This window comes from Setaria italica, chromosome IV (assembly GCF_000263155.2).
Source record: "Setaria italica strain Yugu1 chromosome IV, Setaria_italica_v2.0, whole genome shotgun sequence".
In the NCBI taxonomy this organism is placed as follows: domain Eukaryota; kingdom Viridiplantae; phylum Streptophyta; class Magnoliopsida; order Poales; family Poaceae; genus Setaria; species Setaria italica.
The window spans coordinates 17,394,515-17,418,472 of record NC_028453.1 but is presented as its reverse complement, the minus strand read 5'-3'; the positions used below and the strand labels follow the sequence as shown (position 1 = coordinate 17,418,472).

Sequence of the window (23,958 nt, the reverse complement as noted above, 5' to 3'; positions counted from 1 at the left end):
TATCGGCTCATCCGGCTGAGGGGGAACGCTACTTTCTTCGGGTTCTCCTGAACCATGTTGCTGGGGCTACTTCATACAAGGACCTAAGGACTGTTGACGGTGTGCTCCTGCCCTCGTTCCGTGAAGCTGCGGAGAGGCGAGGCCTAATCGAAGAAGATAATACACTTGATGAGTGTCTTACTGAAAACAGTTTGTTCCATATGCCATCCTCATTGCGTAGGTTATTCGCGACAATATTGGTATTCTGCGAGCCGAATGATGTGTTTGGGTTGTGGACAAAACACCTTGACGCAATGTCAGAAGACTACATGCGCAACAATCCAAACCCGAGTCTGGTGGAACAGATGGTTTTGATTGACATTAGGAATATGTTGCAATCTATGGGGAAGGACATAAGGTCGTTCCCTCTCCCAGGAATTGACGACGCATATGACGACGCTAGCGGTATCCCTCGTGAGATATTTGAGGAGGCAAGCATTAATCAGGATCCGGAAGATGTGGGACTATCTGATTCCCTAAACAAGGAGCAGAGGGCTGCCTACAAAGAGATAATGTCCAAAGTGGACACCGAACAAGGCGGTTTGTTCTTTGTAGATGGACCTGGCGGCACAAGAAAGACATTTTTGTACAGGGCACTTCTCGGAACCCTTCGCAATCAAAACAAGCTTGCCATTGCTATAGCTACATCTGGTGGGAGGACGGCCCACTCACATTTCAAGATACCCCTTACTCTTGAGGATGGTGGTTGTTGTAGTTTTACCAAACATAGTGGTACTGCAAAGCTACTACAGAAAGCATCTCTCATCATTTGGGACGAGGCGTCTATGGCAAAGAGGCAAGCTATGGAAGCCCTAGACAATAGCCTACGTGATATAATGGGCCGGCAGGATCTACCGTTCGGTGGGAAGACTGTTGTCTTTGGAGGGGATTTTAGACAAGTTCTCCCTGTTGTACGGAAAGGATCCAGGGCTCAGATAGTCGATGCTTCTCTACGGAGGTCGTATCTTTGGGAATCCATGCACCACCTTAAGCTCGTGCGCAACATGAGGGCGCAGAGTGACCCGTGGTGGCACGGAGGAGGTTAACGAAGATGGTGATGTATGTCTTCCTAACGATATATGTGTCCCGTACTCTGGGGATTCTGAGAAAGATCTTGACAGGTTGATTGAATGCATCTTTCCAAACCTCAATGCAAACATGACAAAGAAGGACTACATCACCTCCAGAGCGATTCTATCCACACGTAATGATTGGGTGGACAATATTAATATCAAGATGATCGGCATGTTCCAGGGTGGGGAGATGGTGTACCATAGTTTCGACTCCGCAATTGATGATCTGCATAACTACTATCCGTCGGAGTTCCTTAACACATTGACTCCCAACGGGCTTCCTCCACATTTGCTAAAGCTCAAGATCGGCTGCCCGGTCATATTGCTTAGGAATATCAACCCTGTGAATGGGTTGTGCAATGGTACAAGGTTGGTGGTTCGAGGCTTCCAAAAAAATTCAATCGATGCTGAAATTGTGCTGGGACAGCATGCCGGAAAGAGGGTCTTCCTTCCTCGAATACCGTTGTGCCCCTCTGACGATGAGATGTTCCCATTCCAATTTAAGAGAAAGCAGTTCCCTATTAGGCTCAGCTTCGCCATGACGGTCAACAAGTCACAGGGCCAAACTATACCAAATGTGGGTGTGTACCTGCCCGCCCCTGTGTTCTCTCATGGTCAGTTGTATGTTGCTATGTCTAGAGCCACAGCTAGAACAAATATCAAGATCCTCGCCCTCCCACCTAACGCAGAGGTAGACGAGGAACAGACTAAAAAGAAGGAAAGGAAAACTACTAATAAGAAAGTGAACGGTCAGGGTAATCAAAATAACAATGAACAAAAAGGTAGTTCAGAAAAGAAGAAAAGGGTACCAACAGTAGATGGCACGTATACGAAGAATATTGTATACAAGGAGGTTCTAACACCTTAGGCGAGGTAATATAATGATTATTCGTGCGTGTCTTACACTTTTCATTTATTTTTTTAAAATACTTAACTCATCAATTTCATGTTTCTTTGGTCTTGGCAGTTGCTAGACTTGAGTGGCATTTTCACTGTGTTTTTCTGTGGTATTGTGATGTCACACTACACTTGGCATAATGTGACAAAGAGCTCAAGAGTGACAACCAAGTAATCATACTAACTCCATAATTTATTCCACCAGTAATGTTCATAGCAAGTTAAATAAAAAGATACCAATTGATTTTCTTTGGACTTTTTTTTATCTACTCAGGTATGCCTTTGCAACTTTGTCCTTCATTGCTGAGATGTTCCTTTTCATGTATGTTGGTATGGATGCGTTTGATATCGTAAAGAGGGAGTTTGCCAGTGACAGGTCAGTTTAATGCACTTTCTAAAACTAGCTGGTCCGCAACTTGTTCAGGTACTTTTATGTTAAGAGATGTTGACAGCAATTCCAGGATTATCTTGCATTTTAAATTTGAATGCACTCAAATATCATATCGATTCTCTACTCAAATCATTTTAACACTTCATTTTTGCGTGATGGAAGGGTTACAGTTGGTCCTCATTTTTGCGTGATGGAAGGGTTACAGTTGGTCCTGATAAAGTAATAAACAACTTATTTACTTAATTCTGCTGTGTGAAAACTTTGATTTCCACTGCAAACTCTGCAATGTTTTTGGGTCTAATGATGACATTTTGGGTATTGCATTAGATCAGGATATATTTTGGATCCATTATGTGCCTCATAATGGTTAACTGTGTTGTGTGAAATGTTGCTGGGTCCAAACAGCAAGCACCAGTAAATAACAACATTTTTGTGAACTGTTGCAGATGTTCATCGGTGATGGAGCCAAGCTTGTTCGAGATGCTTTTCAGCTGGCCAAGGAGAAAGCCCTCTGCATCATATTTTATTGATGAAATTGATGCTATTGGAACAAAGCGTTTTTCATCTATCTTCTGGCGCAAGAAGCGAATGCTTGTAGGACAAGACTACCAGGCATTGTAAAACATTTTCTTTGGTGCATCACATGCAAAAAAAAATAGGATAGATGGGGTGGCATTTGGATAACCTGTTTTATATTTATTTCACGAATCCAATCTTGGATGATATACTTATTTCAAATTTATACATGTTTTATACTTTTATTATCCTGTTGAATCCAATATTTTGCAATATAAAAATTTTGTTGCCCGTAGCAACGCACGGGCACGATCCTAGTAGTTCTAATAAAATGCAGAAATATATTTAAAATATAAATTTATGTAAACTGCAATTAAATGATAAAATATATTTGAATTGTATTGAGATATAAACTTCCAACAAATTTGTGATGCTTGCTAGTGGTGGTGAAATGACATTGGAATAGTTTATGTCAATTTTTAATTGATCTTAGCGACGAACTCCAAATTTTCGTCACTAAACTATAACTGAAGATACAAAACATCATAAAAGGGAATTGCATTATGACGTTCTAATATGTTGTCACAATGTATTGATCACGAAGATCATCATATGCGTTGCAGTGCTAGTACAACGTATATTACCCAGATCTTTTGCCCAAGACGTCATTATCATCAGGACTAACAAGATTGCTACTACATGCATCCAAATTTCAGCAATATATATAACTGTAGCTATGCATAGGGCAATTTCCGTACTAGACCCGACATGCATAATTACCTAACAAAAATGTACAGGATGTGCAACTACTCACATCCATATACTGTCTCACTGAGCATTTCGGATTATGATATTGAATCTAACTAGAGAAGGATAAAAAAAATCAGAAGCGTCAAGTAGAAGTTCCCTAATGATAGCATAGAGCATCATTAGTCGGGTATGAAAGAAGAATATAGTAAGCGGAAGCCAATGCACATTGACCATGATATAAATGGCGGCTTAGATAGTAGTTGAACGTGCTTGCATCATTTTCCTGCCAATCTTGACTTATTCAAAAGCGCTCAGAGTCTCCATTTAGGATTAACAACAAGCCAACAAATTCTTGTACATAAACTTGAGCCGCAGTCTCAATCATTGTAACAAGTAGCAGGCCTCCATCCTATATATCCGTGTACATGTATCGTCGCATTTATCAGCGTCACAGAGCAACATCGTATACATTGAAGGCTACAATGTCATCCCCAGCAATGTCCTCCAAGCTTCTTGTCTTGCTCTGTATGGTATTGGTCTCTCTCGCCATAATTTTACAGGGCGCGTCCGCTGCAAGAGATCTCACCCACACTAGGCATGGTAATTAATCTTTCTTTAACTCCTTTTGAGTGCATATTCTTTTTAGGAAATTTTAGTATAGTTGGAGAAATCTAAGGGTGGAAACAAGTACCTTCAAATATCAAATATCTAAAGAGAAGTACCAAGAACTGCTATTATTTTTGCGAAAGCTAAGGCGGACTACTAAATTGGTGGGACAAAGTACCAAAATAGTCCCTAAATTTAAGTTTTTAATTGTTTTTTCATATAAGACGTCAACAAAAATCGCAAATAAAATTACAAACAATTATCAGTGGGTACTTTTTAAATCACTGTAAAAGAGTTTGCTTTTTACATACAAAATTTCAGTGTCCCTAAGGGTAAAAAAAAAAACCCGTCAGTGCTTGAGCATCACGTAGGAGTCGTGCACCTGCACATGGCCCCAATTTCGTAGGATCCTAGTTTTCTAAAAACAATTATTGAAATGAAGAAATTTTATTGATCTCAGTTAGGATCTTTGTCGGGCATGCATTACTAGAAAATTCCTCATTTGTACCGGGTTTTCTATCTGGGGTTTTCTATCCGGTACGATGAAACCGAGACTAAAAGACTCAGCATTTAGTATAGGGTTGCTCACCTGTAACTAAAGGTACCTTTAGTTTAATATGGATACTATAGGGTTTCATGGCCAAAAAATGATGGAAAACTTTCAAATCCCAATAAGGCCTACACACGTGTGGACAAAGTCATATGTTTTTCACACGAAATATCCATGTAGGTGCGTAAGATTCAAACTCAAAACCTCTAGCGCCTCATAAGTAGCATTCTTACCATCTCACCTACCCAACACATTCAACTTGAATAAGGGATGCTTTCCTTTTCAATTCAATCGTGGGAGATGTTTTAGTACAACATGGTAATGCTACTGGAGAATCGACCTTTAGTACCGGTCAGTAACCCATCTTAGTACCAGGCACAAGATCCGTATTGCTAATTCGGTACTAAATTTCACGCCCTTTAGTACCGGCCAAAATGCCTGGTACTAAATGCGCCCTTTAGTACCGGTCAGTCGGTAATGGATTTGCACCCAACATGCGTCATAATCTTCCAAGCTAGATGTACCAACATGCAACCTGACATGGTTAGGGCAACCTCAATTAACTAATTGATGCATTTAGATTTAATACCCAGACAAATGAGCAGTTTGTTGACAAAAACATACTAAAATGATCGTTAAATATTAAATCTCCAAATCAATTTATTTTCAGATTACTGCACATGCATAGCAAGGAAGCAATAATAATGTTCTAGTAATTGACTCTTATTTACAATACTTTTGGTTGATTTGCAGCTAGCCGTGGGCGTGGCTTAGGTGGCTACTACTGGTACGGTGGTGGCAATAATGGTAGGACCCGTGGTGGCACTCCAAGTCACTACGGTGGTGGCAATAATGGTAGGATCCGTGGTGGTACTCCAGATCACTACTAGAAAAATAACCTTTCATCCCATATATTAGTACTGGTCATATTTTGACCCCCGGGTCCAAATTTGGACGTCCTCGGAGACCTTTTAGTAGCAGTACTGAAGGCCTTTTCTCCAGCTGTGGGTGCCCCATGATGATGTCTTCATCATTGTATCATGCATACATGCATCTATGTTCAGTTCAAATACTCTTTCCATTTCCTTATTATCTTTGTACAATACCAATTTGTGCAAAACCTAATGTTACCATATATCCGCATGTTCAAATTGATAATTTTAAAACACCTGATACTTGTACCAGATGTGATGTTTGGAAAAGAATCCGTGCGCATGTTGTAATGATGGCAAGGTGGTTTACACTAGTGGATAATGGTTAACAAAGATTTTCCTTTGGTTGTTTGGTATATAAACTTTTAAGTGGTTTGAATGAATGAGCATATAAATCAATTTTGTTTAATTTGAGAGGAGAACTATTGTGTTCTATATAATCATTTAGAATGCACCTTTTAGTTTGCTTCGCTAGCCATTTGCAGAAGAGGAGATATATTGTACTTCTTGAATCCTAGCTGTTGTTGTTAATAATCGATACGACCCTACTGTATTTGGGACTGTGTTACCGGAGTTGACATCCAAGAAACCGAAGAATCCAGCGAAACACCATGCGAGCAACGCGCTTCTGTGGTGACACACTTCAGTATTTTACATGGCTGATCGGGAAGTAGGATACGGTTAGAAGCATGCTTCTAGATGAGGGGCTTGTGACGGACGCGAGGCTGCCACACGGTGCCAGACAGGGTCCTAAACATGTAACTCTCTGTTATTTATTTATTATAAAATCATTTAAATAGGGGTAGAACTAGAAATATTATTTCTCAAATATAAACCATGCACAACGCGTCGAGAATAATAGTCTTGTTTAATACATATGATGGGCAGCACCATATATCTGATCTTACACATGAGCGGTGATTTCCACACATACAGGTGACCAAGAACTAATCACTATTAGAGAACTCAGTATTAGTCCCGGTTGGTAGGGTGTAAATCTTCCAAAAAATCTATCCACGATAAACCAATCGAGACAGGGGGTGTCTTTAGTCCCGGGTCCTTCAACCAGGAGTAAATCCACCCTTTATTGATTTGTTTTACCAATCGAGACTAAACGGCCTGCCACGCTAGGCGCGGGACAGGCCTTTTACTCTCGGTTGGTAAAACAAATCGGGAGTAAAGGGTTCCCTTTAGTCCCGGTTGGGTTTTCCAACCGGGACTAAGTCCTGCACGCAGGTGCCTGCATAGCGCCTGTAGTTTCATGCATCACGTACGTACCTCGACCATTTTGTTAACCTTTAGTAGTTGAGAGTTTTTTATAATGAAATCAAACTAGTATTTAAACTAGTAATTATACAATTACTATAAATACAATTCTAGCATACTATACAAATCAATCTTAGCGTATTATATATACAAATCAAACTATATATCTACAATCTTCCCATCGAGGTGTTGCTCGGAGCATCTAAATTTCGTCCATCGTAATAAAATTCTCCTTGTGAATTTACCACCTCGTCCATTAGGAATCCAATGAGACCGTCACATATTACCACTACTCTTTCCTTCTTCAAGAGTCCTTGTTGAATATTTAATATCTATAATTTGGAAATATGCAGTAAATATTACATGAACAATTAAATATAAGGAGCTAGAAAATAATTAACTATTAATAGTTTTATTTTACGTACTTTAAAGTTGTGCGGTGTCATCTTTAGTCCCTTGGGTCCTATAAAACTGCGCATGTGCTCACAGATGTAGTAGCCACATAGATTATTCCCAGGTTCCTGTCTTAAGCAGGTGGGGAAAAAATAAGTTATAAAATATTCGTGTTATACAATGTACAAAATGTGCAGACTTCATACGTACCGGGAAGTCTGTGTTCCATGTAAGTTTTTCTTTGAATGGACCTTTGTGTGTCCTCATGAATTGTCTCCATGTGCTGCGGATTAGAATAATGAATGATATAGTGTAACCGGGATAAAATTTAGGAAACAAACTTTTGCATACAGATAAAGGTCCAGAATTATTACAAGCCAAGTCTTGCATGTCTGGGTACTCCACCGGATCTTTCATCAACGAATCAAAGATAGTGACATGGCTTCTTTTAGGCTCAATTATAATAAAGATCCAGTGGAAGCTGCGTACGTAAATGTTCATACATATTACAGCTAACTAACATTAATTAGGTAGGGAAAAAGAAAACTAAAGTAGATGGTATACACACTTACTTGAAGTTGTATGGAAGTAGTATGAAATTCTTGAATTTTTGTTTGTCTAGGAAATTGTATACTTCTACCAAGATTTTTTTCGATGATACCTGTATCTATTTTTGGTTAACTACGGATGGATCTATGAAGCCAGTATGGAGGTATGCTTCTCGTCGGCACGTCTGAATTAGCATCCTACATAAAATGGAAGAAGAAGTTAGTACGGTGACGCACGCAAAAAAAATAATGATATGAGCCAAAATTGACATGTAGATAAATGAACACTTACAGAACCCAAGCACTGATCAGAGAGACGTCCAGGGAATCATGATGGTACACTTCGTATATATCCTTGAATTCTAGCCACAGAACTTTCTCACCTTCACCGTAAAAGTCTATCGGTTTTACCTTAAGGCCGAACATCTCCCTCGAGACGGCGGACACCTTCATGTACCATTGATAGAATCCGTACATCTTTGCTGATAGCTTCCATACCAACTCAGGCCTTACTAGAGACTTGCCTATCTCAAAGGTCCATCTCGGTTCAACTGGCGGTGCAGCTGGCGGCTCAACTTGCCCTAGACATTCATCAAGTCCCATACTTGTTTCTTACATGAATTTCAATACTTGTGCTTGTTGATCCAAGGGTATTGCTGCTATCTTTTCAGCGTCTTTTTCTGGTAGATGCCCGAGGTCGGGGATAGCACCACTGGAAGATGACTTTCCTTTCCTTTTGTCCCTCTCATTAGCCTTGACTAAAGCTCGTTCGTAGTTTGATAGTAGTGGTATCCTCTTCTTGGCTCCTTCTTCAATCCTGATAAAAAAATTTAATTCTCTTCGATTTACTGGTAGTGGCTCCATCTCTCTTACTTTTTTTTTCTTCAGCTTGTTTCTTGAACCACTCACTGGCCTCTACTTGGATTTCGGCCCACTGTTCCGCAGAGTCATTGCCTCCCAGCGTTCCTTACGAGTCACTTCAGGCTCCTTTCTTTTCTTCTTTCTCTGTCTTGGCTTGGGAGGCGGTGGTCGTGACTTCTTAAGTGTTGTTGTAGGTTCCTTCCTCGGGGCTGTTCTTAGTCCTGATAGAGTCGGAGTGCCCGATCTTTCGGTGAGTGGAGATAAATTCGACTTGGTGGAAGTAGACCCTCACGATCCGACTACGACGAGCGAACCCGAAGTGCCAATGCAATCGCTGAACCAACTCCCGATGGTTACCAACCTCGCCGGTGCGAGATCAGCCTGATCACGAAGATCGATTCCTGTCCGCAATCGAAGAACGAACAAGAAAAAGAGGCGAGCAATCTAAGTATCACTCGAAGGTGGAGTTCTGAATCACACAAGGACAGCGCGTATTTGCGCGTGTTCAAGAGTAGCTAAAGCTAGATGTAAAACAAAACTCAAGTCGTAAACAAAAAGGACTCGGACTAAATAAAGGGGGCGCAGCCCCTGGAGTCCGAAGGGGTCACGCGCGCCCAACCCTAGGCGCCCCACCTAGGCTGCCCTGTTGGGCCATCTTCTTATTCCGATGGGCCTTCGTTCCTTAACAGCATGATGAAGTTTAATTCTCTCGCACGGGCTCGAGTGATTGGCCCAACTGGATGAGCAACTGGAGGCGCCTGAGGTGCTGCTGGTGTAGATGTACTCATGGTGTCCTCATCATTCTTCTTGAACTGAAGTCGTCCTCGACGGCAACTCCTCATCTTCGCCCACATACGGTTTCAAATCTGCAACATTAAAACTCGTGGAAACACCAAACTCCGCAGGCAGGTCAAGGATATAAGCATTATCATTAATCTTGGTTAGCACTTTAAAAGGACCAGCAGCACGTGGCATCAATTTAGAACGACGTAAGGTAGGAAAACGATCCTTTCTCAAATGCAACCAAACCAGATCACCCGGTGCAAAAGTAACATGTTTTCTCCCTTTACTACCCGCAACCTGATATTTAGCATTAGCAGCAGCAATGTTTTGTTGAGTTTGCTCATGCAAGCTAATCATTTGATCAACATGTGCAGCGGCATCTATGTGTGGGGCGTCCTCGGCATCAAGTGCAAACAAATCAATAGGCGCCCGAGGAATATAACCATAAACAACTTGAAAAGGACACATCTTTGTAGAAGAATGCGTTGCATGATTATAAGCAAACTCAACATGAGGCAAGCAATCTTCCCAACGTTTCAAGTGTTTATCTAAAACAGCCCTAAGCATAGTGGACAAGGTTCGATTAACCACCTCAGTTTGTCCATCAGTCTGAGGGTGACAAGTGGTGCTAAGCAGCAATTTAGTTCCCATTTTATTCCACAGTGATCTCCAAAAATGACTGAGAAACTTAGCATCACGATCAGAGACTATTGTATTTAGAATACCATGCAAACGAATAATCTCGCGAAAGAACAATTCAGCAACATTGCTAGCATCATCAGTCTTATGACAAGGTATAAAATGAGCCATTTTGGAGAAACGATCAACAACCACAAAAATACTGTCCCTCCCCTTCTTAGTTCTAGGCAACCCCAAAACAAAGTCCATAGAAATATCAAGCCAAGGGGAAGTAGGAATAGGCAAAGGCATGTACAAACCATGGTTGTTCAATCGTGACTTAGCTTTCTGGCAAGTAGTGCAGCGTGCAACAAGGCGCTCAACATCAGCGCGCATCCGGGGCCAAAAGAAGTGGGCAGCCAGCACTTCACGCATCTTGTAGATGCCAAAGTGCCCCATGAGACCGCCTCCATGCGCTTCCTGTAACAACAAACGACGAACCGAGCTAGCTGGAACACACAGCTTGTTAGCGCGAAACAGGAACCCGTCCTGTATGTGAAATTTGTCCCATGGTTTGCCATGAATACAGTGGGCGAAAGCATCTTTAAAATCAGCATCATGCACATATTGATCCTTCACAGTTTGCAAGCCAAAGATTTTAAAATCTAACTGTGACAGCATGGTATAGCGACGAGACAAAGCATCAGCAATGACATTTTCCTTCCCGCTCTTGTGTTTAAAAATGTAAGGGAAAGACTCAATGAATTCTACCCATTTAGCATGACGACGGTTCAGGTTTGTTTGTGTACGAATATGTTTTAAAGCCTCATGATCAGAATGAATTATAAACTCGCGATGCCAAAGGTAGTGCTGCCAAGTATGCAAAGTGCGCACTAAAGCATAAAGCTCCTTATCATAAGTAGAATAATTCAAGCTAGCACCACTTAATTTCTCGCTAAAGTAAGCAACCAGTTTTCCTTCTTGTAACAAAATAGCACCTAGCCCAATACCACTAGCATCGCATTCAAGCTCAAACACTTTAGTAAAATCAGGCAACTGCAAGAGAGGAGCATTGGTTAACTTATCTTTCAAGGTGCTGAACGCAACCTCTTGCGAATCACTCCAAGCAAAGGGAACATCCTTCTTTGTAAGCTCATGTAGAGGCGCTGCAATGGAGCTAAAATCACGAACAAACCGGCGATAGAAACCTGCAAGGCCAAGAAAGCTTCGAATTTGTGTGACCGTCGTCGGTGTAGGCCACTCCCGAATGGCATCAATCTTGCTGCTATCCACCTCAATGCCCTGTGGAGTAACAACATAGCCAAGAAACGAGACACGTTGTGTGCAAAACATGCATTTTTCGAGGTTAGCAAATAAATGGGCAGCACGCAATGCATCAAAAACAGCACGCAAATGTTCTAAATGCTCTTCCATAGACTTGCTGTAAATGAGGATATCATCAAAATAGACAACTACAAACAATCCTATGAAGGGCCTCCGAACTTCATTCATCAAACGCATAAATGTGCTGGGAGCATTTGTCAAACCAAACTGCATAACCAACCATTCATATAACCCAAATTCCGTTTTAAAAGCCGTTTTCCATTCATCACCTAATTTCATGCGAATCTGATGGTAGCCACTACGCAAATCAATCTTAGTGAAAATAATGGCACCACTAAGCTCATCTAGCATATCATCAAGGCGTGGTATAGGGTATCGGTAGCGAATGGTAATGTTATTAATAGCATGACAGTCTACACACATACGCCATGAGCCATCTTTCTTTGGAACAAGTAACACGGGAACGGAGCAAGGGCTAAGAGACTCACGAATATAACCCTTGTCAAGCAACGCCTGTACCCAGCGCTGGATTTCCTTCGTCTCATCCGGATTTGTACGGTACGGTGCGCGGTTCAGAAGCTGTGCGCCGGGAATGAGGTCGATCTGGTGCTCAATGCCACGAAGTGGTGGAAGTCCCGGTGGCAAATCTTTTGGAAAGACATCAGCGTACTCCTGCAAAATGTTAGCAACCGCAGGGGGAATATCCAAAGATGGTGCATCATCAAGTGAAACGAGCATACTAGAGCATATAAGGGCATAGCATGGCAAAGGAGCATCGCGTAACTCATCAAAATCAGCACGTGTGGCAAGCAAAACAGGAGCATTCAACTTGATTTCAGAATTAATAGCTGTCGATGGTTCAAGTTGTTTAGCAGTTTTAGCAGCTCTAGCAAGATCATCTTTAAGAATTTGTTCAGGTGTCATTGGATGTATAATTATTTTCTGGCCCTTAAACATGAAAGAATAGTGATTTGAACGACCATGATGCACGCTATCAGTATCATATTGCCAAGGTCGCCCAAGTAACAGAGAGCATGCTTCCATGGGAATAACATCACAATCGACAAAATCAGAATAAGCACCCATGGAGAAAGGAACACGGACTGATCGAGTAATTCTAATTTTCCCACCATCATTAAGCCATTGAATGTGATATGGATGTGGATGCTTACGAGTGGGTAAAGACAACTTTTCAACCAGCGTGGTACTCGCCAAATTATTGCAGCTGTCGCTGTCGATGATGATGCGAATCGACCGCTCCTGCACAACACCCTTGGTATGGAAAAGAGTGTGTCGCTGATTCTTCTCGGACGGGGCGACCTGTGTACTAAGAACACGCTGCACAACAAGACTTTCATACCTATCGGCGTCGCCCGGGTTGACATGTACCTCCATAGCTGCATGGTCAGTGGCAAGCATCGCATGTCGAGTATCTTCAGAATCACTAGCGGAAGAATACTCACCATCGTCACGAAGAAGCAAAGTGCGCTTGTTCGGACAGTCCCGAATCACGTGGCCAAATCCTTTGCAACGATGACACTGAATATCCCGTGTACGGCCTGTGGGAGGGGCGGCGCCTGTGGAAGGGGCAGCGCTTTTGGCCGTACGCTCGCGCGGTGTAGTGGTGGGTGTGGGTGGCGCAGGGAGAGCGGGTGCGGAGTTGGATGTCGAGCTTCTTCCTGCAAAAGAGTTAGAATATGTCTTCGAGCGGCGTCCCTGCACTTCACGTTCAGCTTTGCAAGCATATTCAAATAATGTTGTCATATCTGTGTAGTCCTTATAATCAAGTATATCCTGAATTTCGCGGTTCAAACCACCACGAAAACGTGCCATAGCAGCGTCATTTTCCTCCAATAACCCACAACGAATCATGCCTATTTGTAATTCCTGGAAATATTCCTCAACAGATTTGGAACCTTGCTGAAAATGTTGCATTTTATTAAGCAAATCTCGGGCATAGTAAGAAGGCACAAATCTATGGCGCATAGCAGTTTTTAATTGCTCCCAAGTGGTTGGAATGGTATTGGGATGTTTGTGTTTATATTCACGCCACCAAATTAAAGCAAAATCAGTAAATTCACTAATAGCAGCTTTAACTTGAGAATTAGCAAGAATATCATGGCATGAAAATTTCTGTTCAACTTCTAATTCCCAATCAAGATATGCAGTAGAATCATATTTGCCATTAAAAGGTGGAATTTTAAATTTAATCTTGGAAAAGGAATCATTACCGGGACGGCGTGGCACGCGGCGGGCACGGCCTCGGCGGTCGCCATCGTCCTGGTCCGAGTCACCACCATAACCATGCTGCAACTCTGCGACTGTTGTGTGCAATGCATCGAGTCTTGCCACAACTGAGTCGAGTGTGGCCTTAGCGGTCGTCTGTGCAAGGTCGAGCTGATCACACCGCTCGGTCATCGAGGAGATCGTCGAGTCCAGCCGTTCATGAATCGTCTGAATGTCGGTGACAAGACCATCAACTTGTGCCCGTATGCCCTGCAGCTGGTTAGCCCCCGCGTCGACATCATCTGCCATGGTTAGCGCAAATACAAGAACACAAGCGACGACAAAACAGGGGTGTAACGGCTCACAAGGCGCTCACACTAGTGCTGTTATCAAATTCTTATCCCTTCTTACCACGCACACAGGGGCGAACTGCAACCAACCGGTGGAACTCGCGAAAAGATTGGAGGAGCGATTGCCTGGAGAAACAAAATATGCTCGTCGTAGAACTATGTGGAGTTCTGGGAAGGCTGCACTCAAATGAAGGATTAGCACAATCAAATAATAATGCAAAGTTGAAAGATAGTGCCAAACACGTAACAAGAGTTGCTGGTAACAAGGGAAATCGAAAGAACAGAGGCAAAGGTGGAGAGGGCGCACCTCTTTTTTTTCTGTTTTTTTTTCACAGAGGGTGCCCCAAAACTGAGAATATGAACACAGAGGATCTCAAACAGCAAATTGTGGCACACACTTTTTCCGAAAGGACAGGGGTATTCCGGTAAAAAAAGATTGTGGCACATTGTGGCACACTCTCTCTCTCTCTCTCTCTCTCTCTAGAGTAAGGCGGACCTCAGAAAAAAGTACCAAGAAAGGAATGCGTGGGGGGGTGCGGTATGCGTGGGGGGGTGCGGAGTTGCCCCGGAGAGTCGTGACCCAGGGGGGTTAAGGTGCGCGCAAAGGGAGTTTCCACCGAAACAAAACCGGATCACCTTCCTTCTCCCTGTTGGACTCTTTTTTTTTTGCTTCTTTCCTTTTTTTTTGCACTTTCCTTTTTTTTGATTGCTTTCTATCTTGCTTTTTTTTTTGGATAGGGGAGGGGGCGATCGGAGGGGTGAGATGGCGCGGCACGGTTGTCGCGAAGGGGGGCGGTGGGCATGGCATGGTAGGGTTGGCGAGCAGCGGAACGGTGGCGGCGGCGAAAACTAGGGTTAGAGGAAAAACAAGAAACAAGAGATTAAACACAAGTAACCAGCAACAATTGAACGAGTAGGCACACAAATTCAACAAAGACACTTATTGAAAGAATGTGCGAGGCTAAACGATTGCTGGGACAAGGATCTAACCTGAAAAAATTTCTTTTGGTTTTTGTGGACTATAGGAAGGGAAAAACACTCGGTAAAACTCACCGATCAACCTGGAAAGCTGATACCACTTGATAGAGTCGGAGTGCCCGATCTTTCGGTGAGTGGAGATAAATTCGACTTGGTGGAAGTAGACCCTCACGATCCGACTACGACGAGCGAACTCGAAGCGCCAATGCAATCGCTGAACCAACTCCCGATGGTTGCCAACCTCGCCGGTGCGAGATCAGCCTGATCACGAAGATCGATTCCTGTCCGCAATCGAAGAACGAACAAGAAAAAGAGGTGAGCAATCTAAGTATCACTCGAAGGTGGAGTTCTGAATCACACAAGGACAGCGCGTATTTGCGCGTGTTCAAGAGTAGCTAAAGCTAGATGTAAAACAAAACTCAAGTCGTAAACAAAAAGGACTCGGACTAAATAAAGGGGGCGCAGCCCTTGGAGTCCGAAGGGGTCACGCACGCCCAACCCTAGGCGCCCCACCTGGGCTGCCCTATTGGGCCATCTTCTTATTCCGATGGGCCTTCGTTCCTTAACAGCATGATGAAGTTTAATTCTCTCGCACGGGCTCGAGTGATTGGCCCAACTGGATGAGCAACTGGAGGCGCCTGAGGTGCTGCTGGTGTAGATGTACTCGTGGTGTCCTCATCAAGTCCCATCGACGGTGATCGGGGAGGGGTGTTGTTTTTGTCGTCGCGCTCCGACCACCAGGATGTGGCAGAGATGGAGACCTTGATCGAGCAAGAAGTGACGGTCCTGGAGCAGGTTGTGCTGCAGATGATGGTCTTGAGCTTTGAGGAGAAGGTTGCTGCTGAGGTTATGCGGGGAGCGGTCTTGAGCTTTGAGGAGCTGCCCCTGTGCCGGGAATGATGATGTAGCGTTTTTGCCATAGAATGATCCCATTAAAGCGCATCTTCTAGTGTCCTTTCCCCGTCGCCTCCCGGGAGGTCGAGCTCTAGGCCTTCATATTGGCTATCAACAAGCTGCTCTACACCGATGTTGGCATAGCCAGGTGGAATCTCCATGCCATGGCTTGTCTGCCCTACCAGGATTGGTAAGGCACTCCCATACGCTACCTGTACATATAGCAGAAGTAAACAAGTTAATAAAATCTGATCCCGAGGCATGGATCAATTGAAAAGATTGCATAAATATTATGTATAAGTAACCGTAATAGTGAGTTTGCTAACCAGTGTATGCAGCTCACATGAGGTGCATTGCGTGATGGCATCCACAACGAATCGTTGCTCATCCATGGGTAATTTTGGCATCTGCGCATCGGGGAGCCCTGTAGAAGCACAACTACTCAAGAGGCGTTGAGAAGGGCTGGGTTGTTTTGGATTCGGCAATGCTCCAGATTGGGCCAACTCCGCAACTACATGGGCCACTCGACGATTGACTTCCTCCAACATTCTTACTTCTTGTGAATGCACTTTGGATTCTAGCATCTGCCGCCAGCTCTCCTCGATCTATTCCTTTCTTTGCTTGCGGCTTTTGTACGATGCGCTGTCGCCTCAGAAAGAAAACTTCCACAAAATGACCGTGAACCCTCGGCAACGTCCTGGGTGCTCAGGATTACCGAGGGCTAATGTGAGCTCATCATTCTCTCGGTCCACCTTCAACCTCCCAGCCTTAGAATCTTCAATGTTCTTGATAAGCCTTTCGACCTTCTGACGTATTGTCTCATTGAATATCAACATCCCATCCTCTTGGCTCAGGAAGCCTCCATGAGCGTAATACTAATTTTTTGATCATTTGGGACATTCAATAGTTGCTGGTACGATACCCAATCGATCAGGTCTTGTTCCATCTTCTTCCATTTGGGAATTGTTGTGCCATAACCACCTCGCCCTAGACGATGATGGTACTCCTTCTGACCAGAATTTGTAGTGTTGGTTTGGATCTTTTTCACACCATGTTCGCTCCTTTTGTATTCGACAAATGCCTCCTAGTGGTCTCTCAACTTTGGCCACACATCGAAATCTGGAGTTCAGTCCTTCTTAAGATAGTTGGCATCCAGCATCTTCTTGAATGTCTGGAATTGTGTAGACATCTTCTTCAATGTCCACGCTTTCACATCCTTTTCAATATATCCTTCAGGAAATGTGAAATCTCTCTTGACATCTTCCCACAGCATATTCTTTTGTGTATCCGGGAGCGCTTATGGATTTTTTTTTTTTGCCCTTCAATTCCCTGATGCTGATGGGCACGTTGTCCCTTACGATTGCCCCGATCTGATTCACGTATTTCTTTGCTACTTGTTTAGGAGCAACCGGCCTACCCTCTTCTGTGACTTCCATGATGACAAGTCTCCCATCCATCACCCTTGTACGACCTCGGGGCTTCTTACGTTTTGTTGATCCAGAGGGCTAATACTTCAAGATTCGTTAATTAGTACATAGTAATAACGAAAGACATTACAGATGGGGTAAAACAATGGAAGTTATATATACCTCATCAGAACCTTCCGCCACGATAAGGTTTTGCTGGGGCTCGGGCTCTTTGCCATCACCAGAACCTTCCGCCACGGCAAGGTTTTGCTGGGCCTTGGGCTCTTCATTGCCGTAGCCAGACATGTTGAGGAACATGTCCGCCTGGGTACCCTCTTCATCGGTGTACGATATGAGAAGGTTGGAGCCACTATCATCACCAGCAATAATATGCTCCATTAGATACCTTGCGATCTCATCGCCTGCCATCTCAACTACTGATTGAAACGTACATGGAATCATAGAACAACCATGGAAAAAAAACAAATTGATTGAAACGTATACATGAAACCATACATGACAGCCATGGATCATAGAATAACCATGAAATAGGCAACTCACCAAAATGAAACTTACATGAAATTTCCTTAATTACATGTGCGTTAAGGTATATACATGAAATCATAGAATAACATGAATCCCACAATGTCCGAAATGTTTATACAAATTTCTACTAATTACTACTAATTTGTAAGAATTTCTACGAAATTTATACAAATTTCTACAAATTTATTGGAATTTCCTGAAAATTTCCACTAATTCCTACTAATTTTAAGAATTCCTACCAAATTTCTTCTAATTTCTAAGTATTTCTACTAAATTTCTATAAATTACTAGTAATTTGTAAGAATTTCTACCAAATTTATACAAATTTATTGGAATTTCTAGAAAATTTCTACTAATTCCTACTAATTTTAATAATTCCTACCAAATTTCTTCTAATTTCTAAGTATTTCTACTAAATTTCTACAAATTACTAGTAATTTGTAAGAATTTCTACCGAATTTATACAAATTTCTACTAATTATACTAAGTTTCAACTAATTTCCTATATTTTTTACTAATCTCGTTATTTTCTACTAATATCTATTGATTTTCTAACTAAAAAAAGGCTCTTGCTAATGCAAGCCAAAGGGTCAGCAAGGGCCGTTCGTTCCCGACGCTAATACGTGCTAGCGGGATCAGGCGGTGGCGACTGGGCAAAAGGCTGTATGGCAGCTGGGGCGGCAGGAGTGGCAATGCGCACAGGCCGGGGCAGCGGACGCCAGCGAAGGCGGGGACGGAGCGAGGTGGCCGCAGCGACGAGGGGCGGAGGTGGTGACAAGGCGGCGCAACGGACGAGGGTGGCGGCGACGGAGGAGGTGGCAGGGACGGAGGTAGCGACGAGGATAGAGGCGGCGACGACGAGCTTGAGGGGGGCGTCGCGACGGAGGAGGAGGTGGGCCGGCGCGATGAAGGAGGTGGCGATCCGGGCGCAGGCGAGGTGGTCGTGGCGGCGGGACGATGGCAGCCGGGGTGATGGGCAACGAGGATAACGGCAACCGGCGAGGGGGGCAGACGGGCGGCGACGGGCAGGCGAGAGGGCGTGGATCTTGGCGGTGATGAAAATTTTGCCTAAGTGTAACTGGCGTGGGGGGTAGAAGAGACTACAATTACTTTTATCCCCCGCTCCTTTTATCCCAGTTCGTAATTAAACCCAGGACTAAAGGCCCTTTTGTCCCAGGTGCCAACACCAACCGGGACAAAAGACCCTCCCTTTTATCCCGATTGCAAGCTGTAACCGGGATAAAAGGGTACGTCTTGGGCGGGAATCGAAAACTACCCTTTTATCCTGGTTATAGTTTTCAACCGGGATAAAAGGGGGGCCTTTTGTCCCAGTTGCTGTTTGGCACCCGGGGCAAAAGGGCCCCCCTTTTATCCCGGTTGCTGGTGGAACCTTGGACAAAAGGGCTTTTTGTCCCGGTTGGTGTTGGCACCTGAGACAAAAGGGCATTTTCCCACACTTTCATCTCCCACTTGCTTTTTGGAAAAGGATTTTATTTATGTTTTCACTGCATTTCAGGATGCAAAAACAAAAAAACTTTACATATTTTGAACATGGAAAATATATTAAATTAGCAAGTAGATTGACAATAAATGTGAATGAGTTGTTAATTCTATACCAGTTCTTTTAGCTTCTAAAATAATTATTTTACTACATCGCTATAATCAAGAAAATTATTCAATTAAATAATTTCAATGTGCGAAAAATTCAATTTATGTATGGGGTTAACATTGTTCATGTTTATCTAATAAATCTTCACCTCAACTAATTTAAGCACACATGAAATCATACATATGTTAAATTAAAAATTGTATCAAGTAGACATAAAGGTGAAGTAAATTTAGCGCATTACAATACAACGTTATAAAATTTCTTCTTCACAAAGGTTCCTTGATCATGATCGCGGTGTAAGTACGAAGCCTCTTCTTTGGATAGCAAGATGCTTGGGTCAACTTCAACAGCGAATGGAGGCATGCCATCAAACTAATCATAATCATCTAATTGGTCTGTTTTATCCTTGACTCCCATGATTTTTCTTTTACCTGGAAGAACTATGTGGCGCTTTGGCTCCCATGGCTCTTCTGGATTTCTCTTGGGTTTGCTAAACATGTCCTTCACATAGAAAAACCTGATGCACATCATTGGCAAGTATGAATGGTTCATCACTGTATCTAGTCTTGCTCAGATCCACTATTATCATTCCGTACTGATCTTTGGTTACGGCAGTTAGCTTCACCCAATTGCAAAGAAATAGAGGGACGTAGAGCGGTCCGTATTCGAGTTCCCATATCTTTTGTATGAAACCATAATACGACTCCTTGCTATTGTTTCTATCTATGGCATCTATGCGGACACCACTATTCTGGTTCGTGCTTTTCTGGTCCTAGGCTCTCATGTAAAATGTATAACCATTTATCTCATAGCCTTGGAATTTCACGATTGTGCTAGCAGGTCCCCTAGCTAACCAAGCGAGTTGTGGATGAATTTCAGAGTTACCCATAAGTTGTTGGTGCAACCAGGAGGGAAAAGTTTCCATGTGATGACATGTAAGCCAAGCATTGGATTTCGTCAGGTTTTTGGAAACTACCTGCCTGTGCTGCTCGATATACGGAGCCATAAAGGATGATTGTTGCAGAACAGTGTAGTGTGCCTTATCAAACAAATTAGTATCATTGCTCAAACTTGATTTCCTTCCAAGGGTGCCCATTACCCGCAGCCTCCCCTCATGGCAGTTGGAACCCCAATCGAGTCAATTGAGTTAATAAAATCAACACAAAACTCGATCAGCTCCTCTATTCCATATCCCTTGGGGATGCTTCCTCCTGGACGAGCATGATTAAGAACATATTTTTTTAGAATGACATGAACCTCTCGAAAGGCCACATATTGTGCAGGTATATAGGTCCGAGAATACCAATCTCTTTTACTAGGTGAAACAGAAGGTGCGCCATAATATTAAATAAGGATGGTGGAAATACCAACTCAAAACTGACAAGACATTGCACCACATCGTTCTATAGCTTTGCTAGCTTGGATGGATCGATTGCCATTTTGCAAAATCGCATTGACAAACGTGCATAGCTTTACAAGCGGCAATCGAACATTCTCTGGTAGAACACCCATTAGTGCAACCGGAAGCAATTAGGTCATCAACATGTGGCAGTCATAGGCCTTGAGATTTGTAAACTTCTTTTGTTTCATATTTATTATTGCCTTTATATTTGAGGAGTACCTAGATGGAACCTTCGTACTATTTAAGCATTCAAACATGCTATCTCTCTTTTCCGTATGTAGGTCATCTCGTTGCCCCATGGCTTTCAGGTATTGTCGTGCTTCCAATGTATCTTTCGAGGTCCCGTAAACACCCATGAAGACTAGCATGTTCATGCAAAGATTTTTCATCAGGTGCATCATGTCTATTGCGTTGTGGACCTCTAGGATTTCCCAATAAGGTAGCTCCCAAAATATGACTTCTTCTTCCACATGGGTGCAACCATGACCCTTTCCAAAGACTATATTTACATCCTTTATCACGTGTGCAGGTTTTTTACGATCGTCTGGCGCCCATTTGAAATGCATCCTGCTCTTTCTCAGCTGGTGGTGAGTAGGGAGGAATCGACGATGACCCATATAGACGACCTTCTTACAGTGCTTCAAATACATGTTGTCTTTGTCATCTAAATAGTGGGTGCAGGCCTGATATCCCTTGTTTGTCTGTCCCGAAAGGTTACTCAATGGAGGCCAATCATTGATGGTTACGAACAACAATGCTCGTAGATTAAAGATCTCTTGTTTATCCTCATCCCACACACGTACACCTTCTTCCTTCCAGAGCTGTAAAAGTTCATCAACCAACAGTCTTAGGTACACGTCAATGTCGTTGCCGGGTTGTTTTGGGCCTTGGATAAGCGCCGGCATCATAGTGAACTTCTACTTCATGCACAACCAAGGAGGAAGGTTGAACATACCTAGGACCACAGGACAAGTACTATGGCCACTACTCAACTTACCGAATGGATTGAATCCATCATTACTTAAACCAAACCTTATGTTCCTTGCTTTACTTTCAAAGTCCGGGAATGCTCTATCAATTGATCTCCACTGGGCCCCATCTGCGGGGTGTCTCAGCATCTCATCTTGCTTACGTTCTTCTTTGTGCCATCCCATCAACTTAGGATTCGCCTTGTTCCTAAACAAGCGCTTCAAGCGTGGTATTATAGGGAAAAATATCACATCAGCTTCGCAGGAACTCTCTTCTTGGGAGGTTGCCCCTCGACATCACTAGGATCATCTCGCTTAATCTTATACCGCAGTGCTTCGCACATGGGACAAACATCCATTTTCTCGTATTCATCACCACGATAGAGGATACAATCATTAGGGCATGCGTGTATCTTCTGAACCTCCAATCCGAGAGGGCAAATAATCTGTTTAGCTTCATATGTTGTGGACGGCAATTCATTATTCTTAGGAAGAATCTTCTTGACAATGTTCAACATCCCCTGAAATGCCTTATCGGATACACCATTTTTGGCCTTCCATTGCACAAATTCTTGTGTCGTACCTAGTTTTTTTATGGCCCTGCTGGTAATCTAGGTACAACAACTTTTGGTGATCATCTATCATGCACTGCAACTTTGCTGCTTCCTTCTCAGTTTTGTAATCTCTATGTATATCCCATAGCACCCGACCAAGGTCATCAGTAGGGCCATTTTCTGCAAACTCATTTTCATCAGCCTCGCCCAATGTAGTATCTGCAAAAGCTTGGCCTGCAGCTCAATCCGGAATGCTGTCATCATCCTCCTCCTCTTTGCCGTGTTCCATTACAACCCCTCTTTCGCCGTGCTTGGTCCAAACAAAATAGTTAGGCATGAAACCGTATCTAAACAAGTGGCTGTGAATAGTCCCCTAGGAATCCTTTGAATAGTCATTCTTGTTACTGCATTGGAAGCATGGACAACATACGAACCTATTCCCTGGCTTATTCACTTTGGCCACTTTGAGAAAATAATGCAAGCCATCAATAAACACCTTGCTTCGTCTGTCCGCATATACATCTATTGCTGGTCCATCTGCATCGTATTATGCATGAAAATGGATTACACTTGAAAATTGATTACACATGAAAATGGATTACACATGAAAATAGATTCACAATTGAAAGCATGTCAAACGTTGTAGTGCAAATAATGATGAAAGTTTAGATATAGATAGAAATACACATATTTAAATTACAGATCTAAACAACATGATACACTATGACAAGCCATCCACTGAGTATTATCTAGGAGGACTTTAAGCATCCTTGGGTAGTGAAGATGAAGGTTCCGCTGACCCAGCTTCATCCTGTGGTTTATTTGTGCCTCCTAAAACGGTGTACTGAGTGTACGTGAAACATCCGGGACTGACGGTGGAGCATAACGACCACTAAAAGGAGGTTCCTGACCCGCCGCAACAGCATTTTCATGACGTTTCTGCAAAAAGCGAAGCATTGCTTTCTCCAACATGCTCATTTTCTTCGGCTTATTATGAGGGTCAACTATGATTTTCCCCTTACCGCAAGAGGAACGACGATCGCCCCCAGCATCGCCACTTCCTCCAGCAGCAGAAGCTATCTATGTACAAAAATTCATACCTTAGTACTGCAAAATTTATCTCGGCGAGCATGTTCTCAACTGGGCGGCACCATACTTCGTCATGGAAGAGCTTTGATTCTTTGAAAAAGGGGACACGGTCTTCCACGATGTTCGTATCCGCTCTTTCTCGTAGAATCGGAGCTCCTACTTGATGTCCGTTGCTGCTCGACGGAGAACATGCTAACCATCTAGACAAGGGTAGCATCATTCTTAAACCAATGCAAGGATACATATTATATATGACACATCAATCTCCCTCACATTCCAGCTCAAAATTCTCTCCATTTTCTACTTCACATTCTAGCAAATAAACTATCTATCTCCATTCTACATATCAAGTTATTTTAAGTAATACAA

At 43.0% G+C, this 23,958-nt stretch overlaps 1 protein-coding gene across 1 annotated transcript; it reads left to right on the top strand.

The window, feature by feature from the left end:
• Window positions 1-293: 293 nt before the first annotated feature.
• On the top strand, window positions 294-1,085 carry LOC105914208 (ATP-dependent DNA helicase PIF4). Its single transcript, XM_012845249.1, has one exon. The coding sequence runs from the start codon at window positions 294-296 to the stop codon at window positions 1,083-1,085; it is 792 nt and encodes a 263-aa protein (XP_012700703.1).
• Window positions 1,086-23,958: the final 22,873 nt, after the last annotated feature.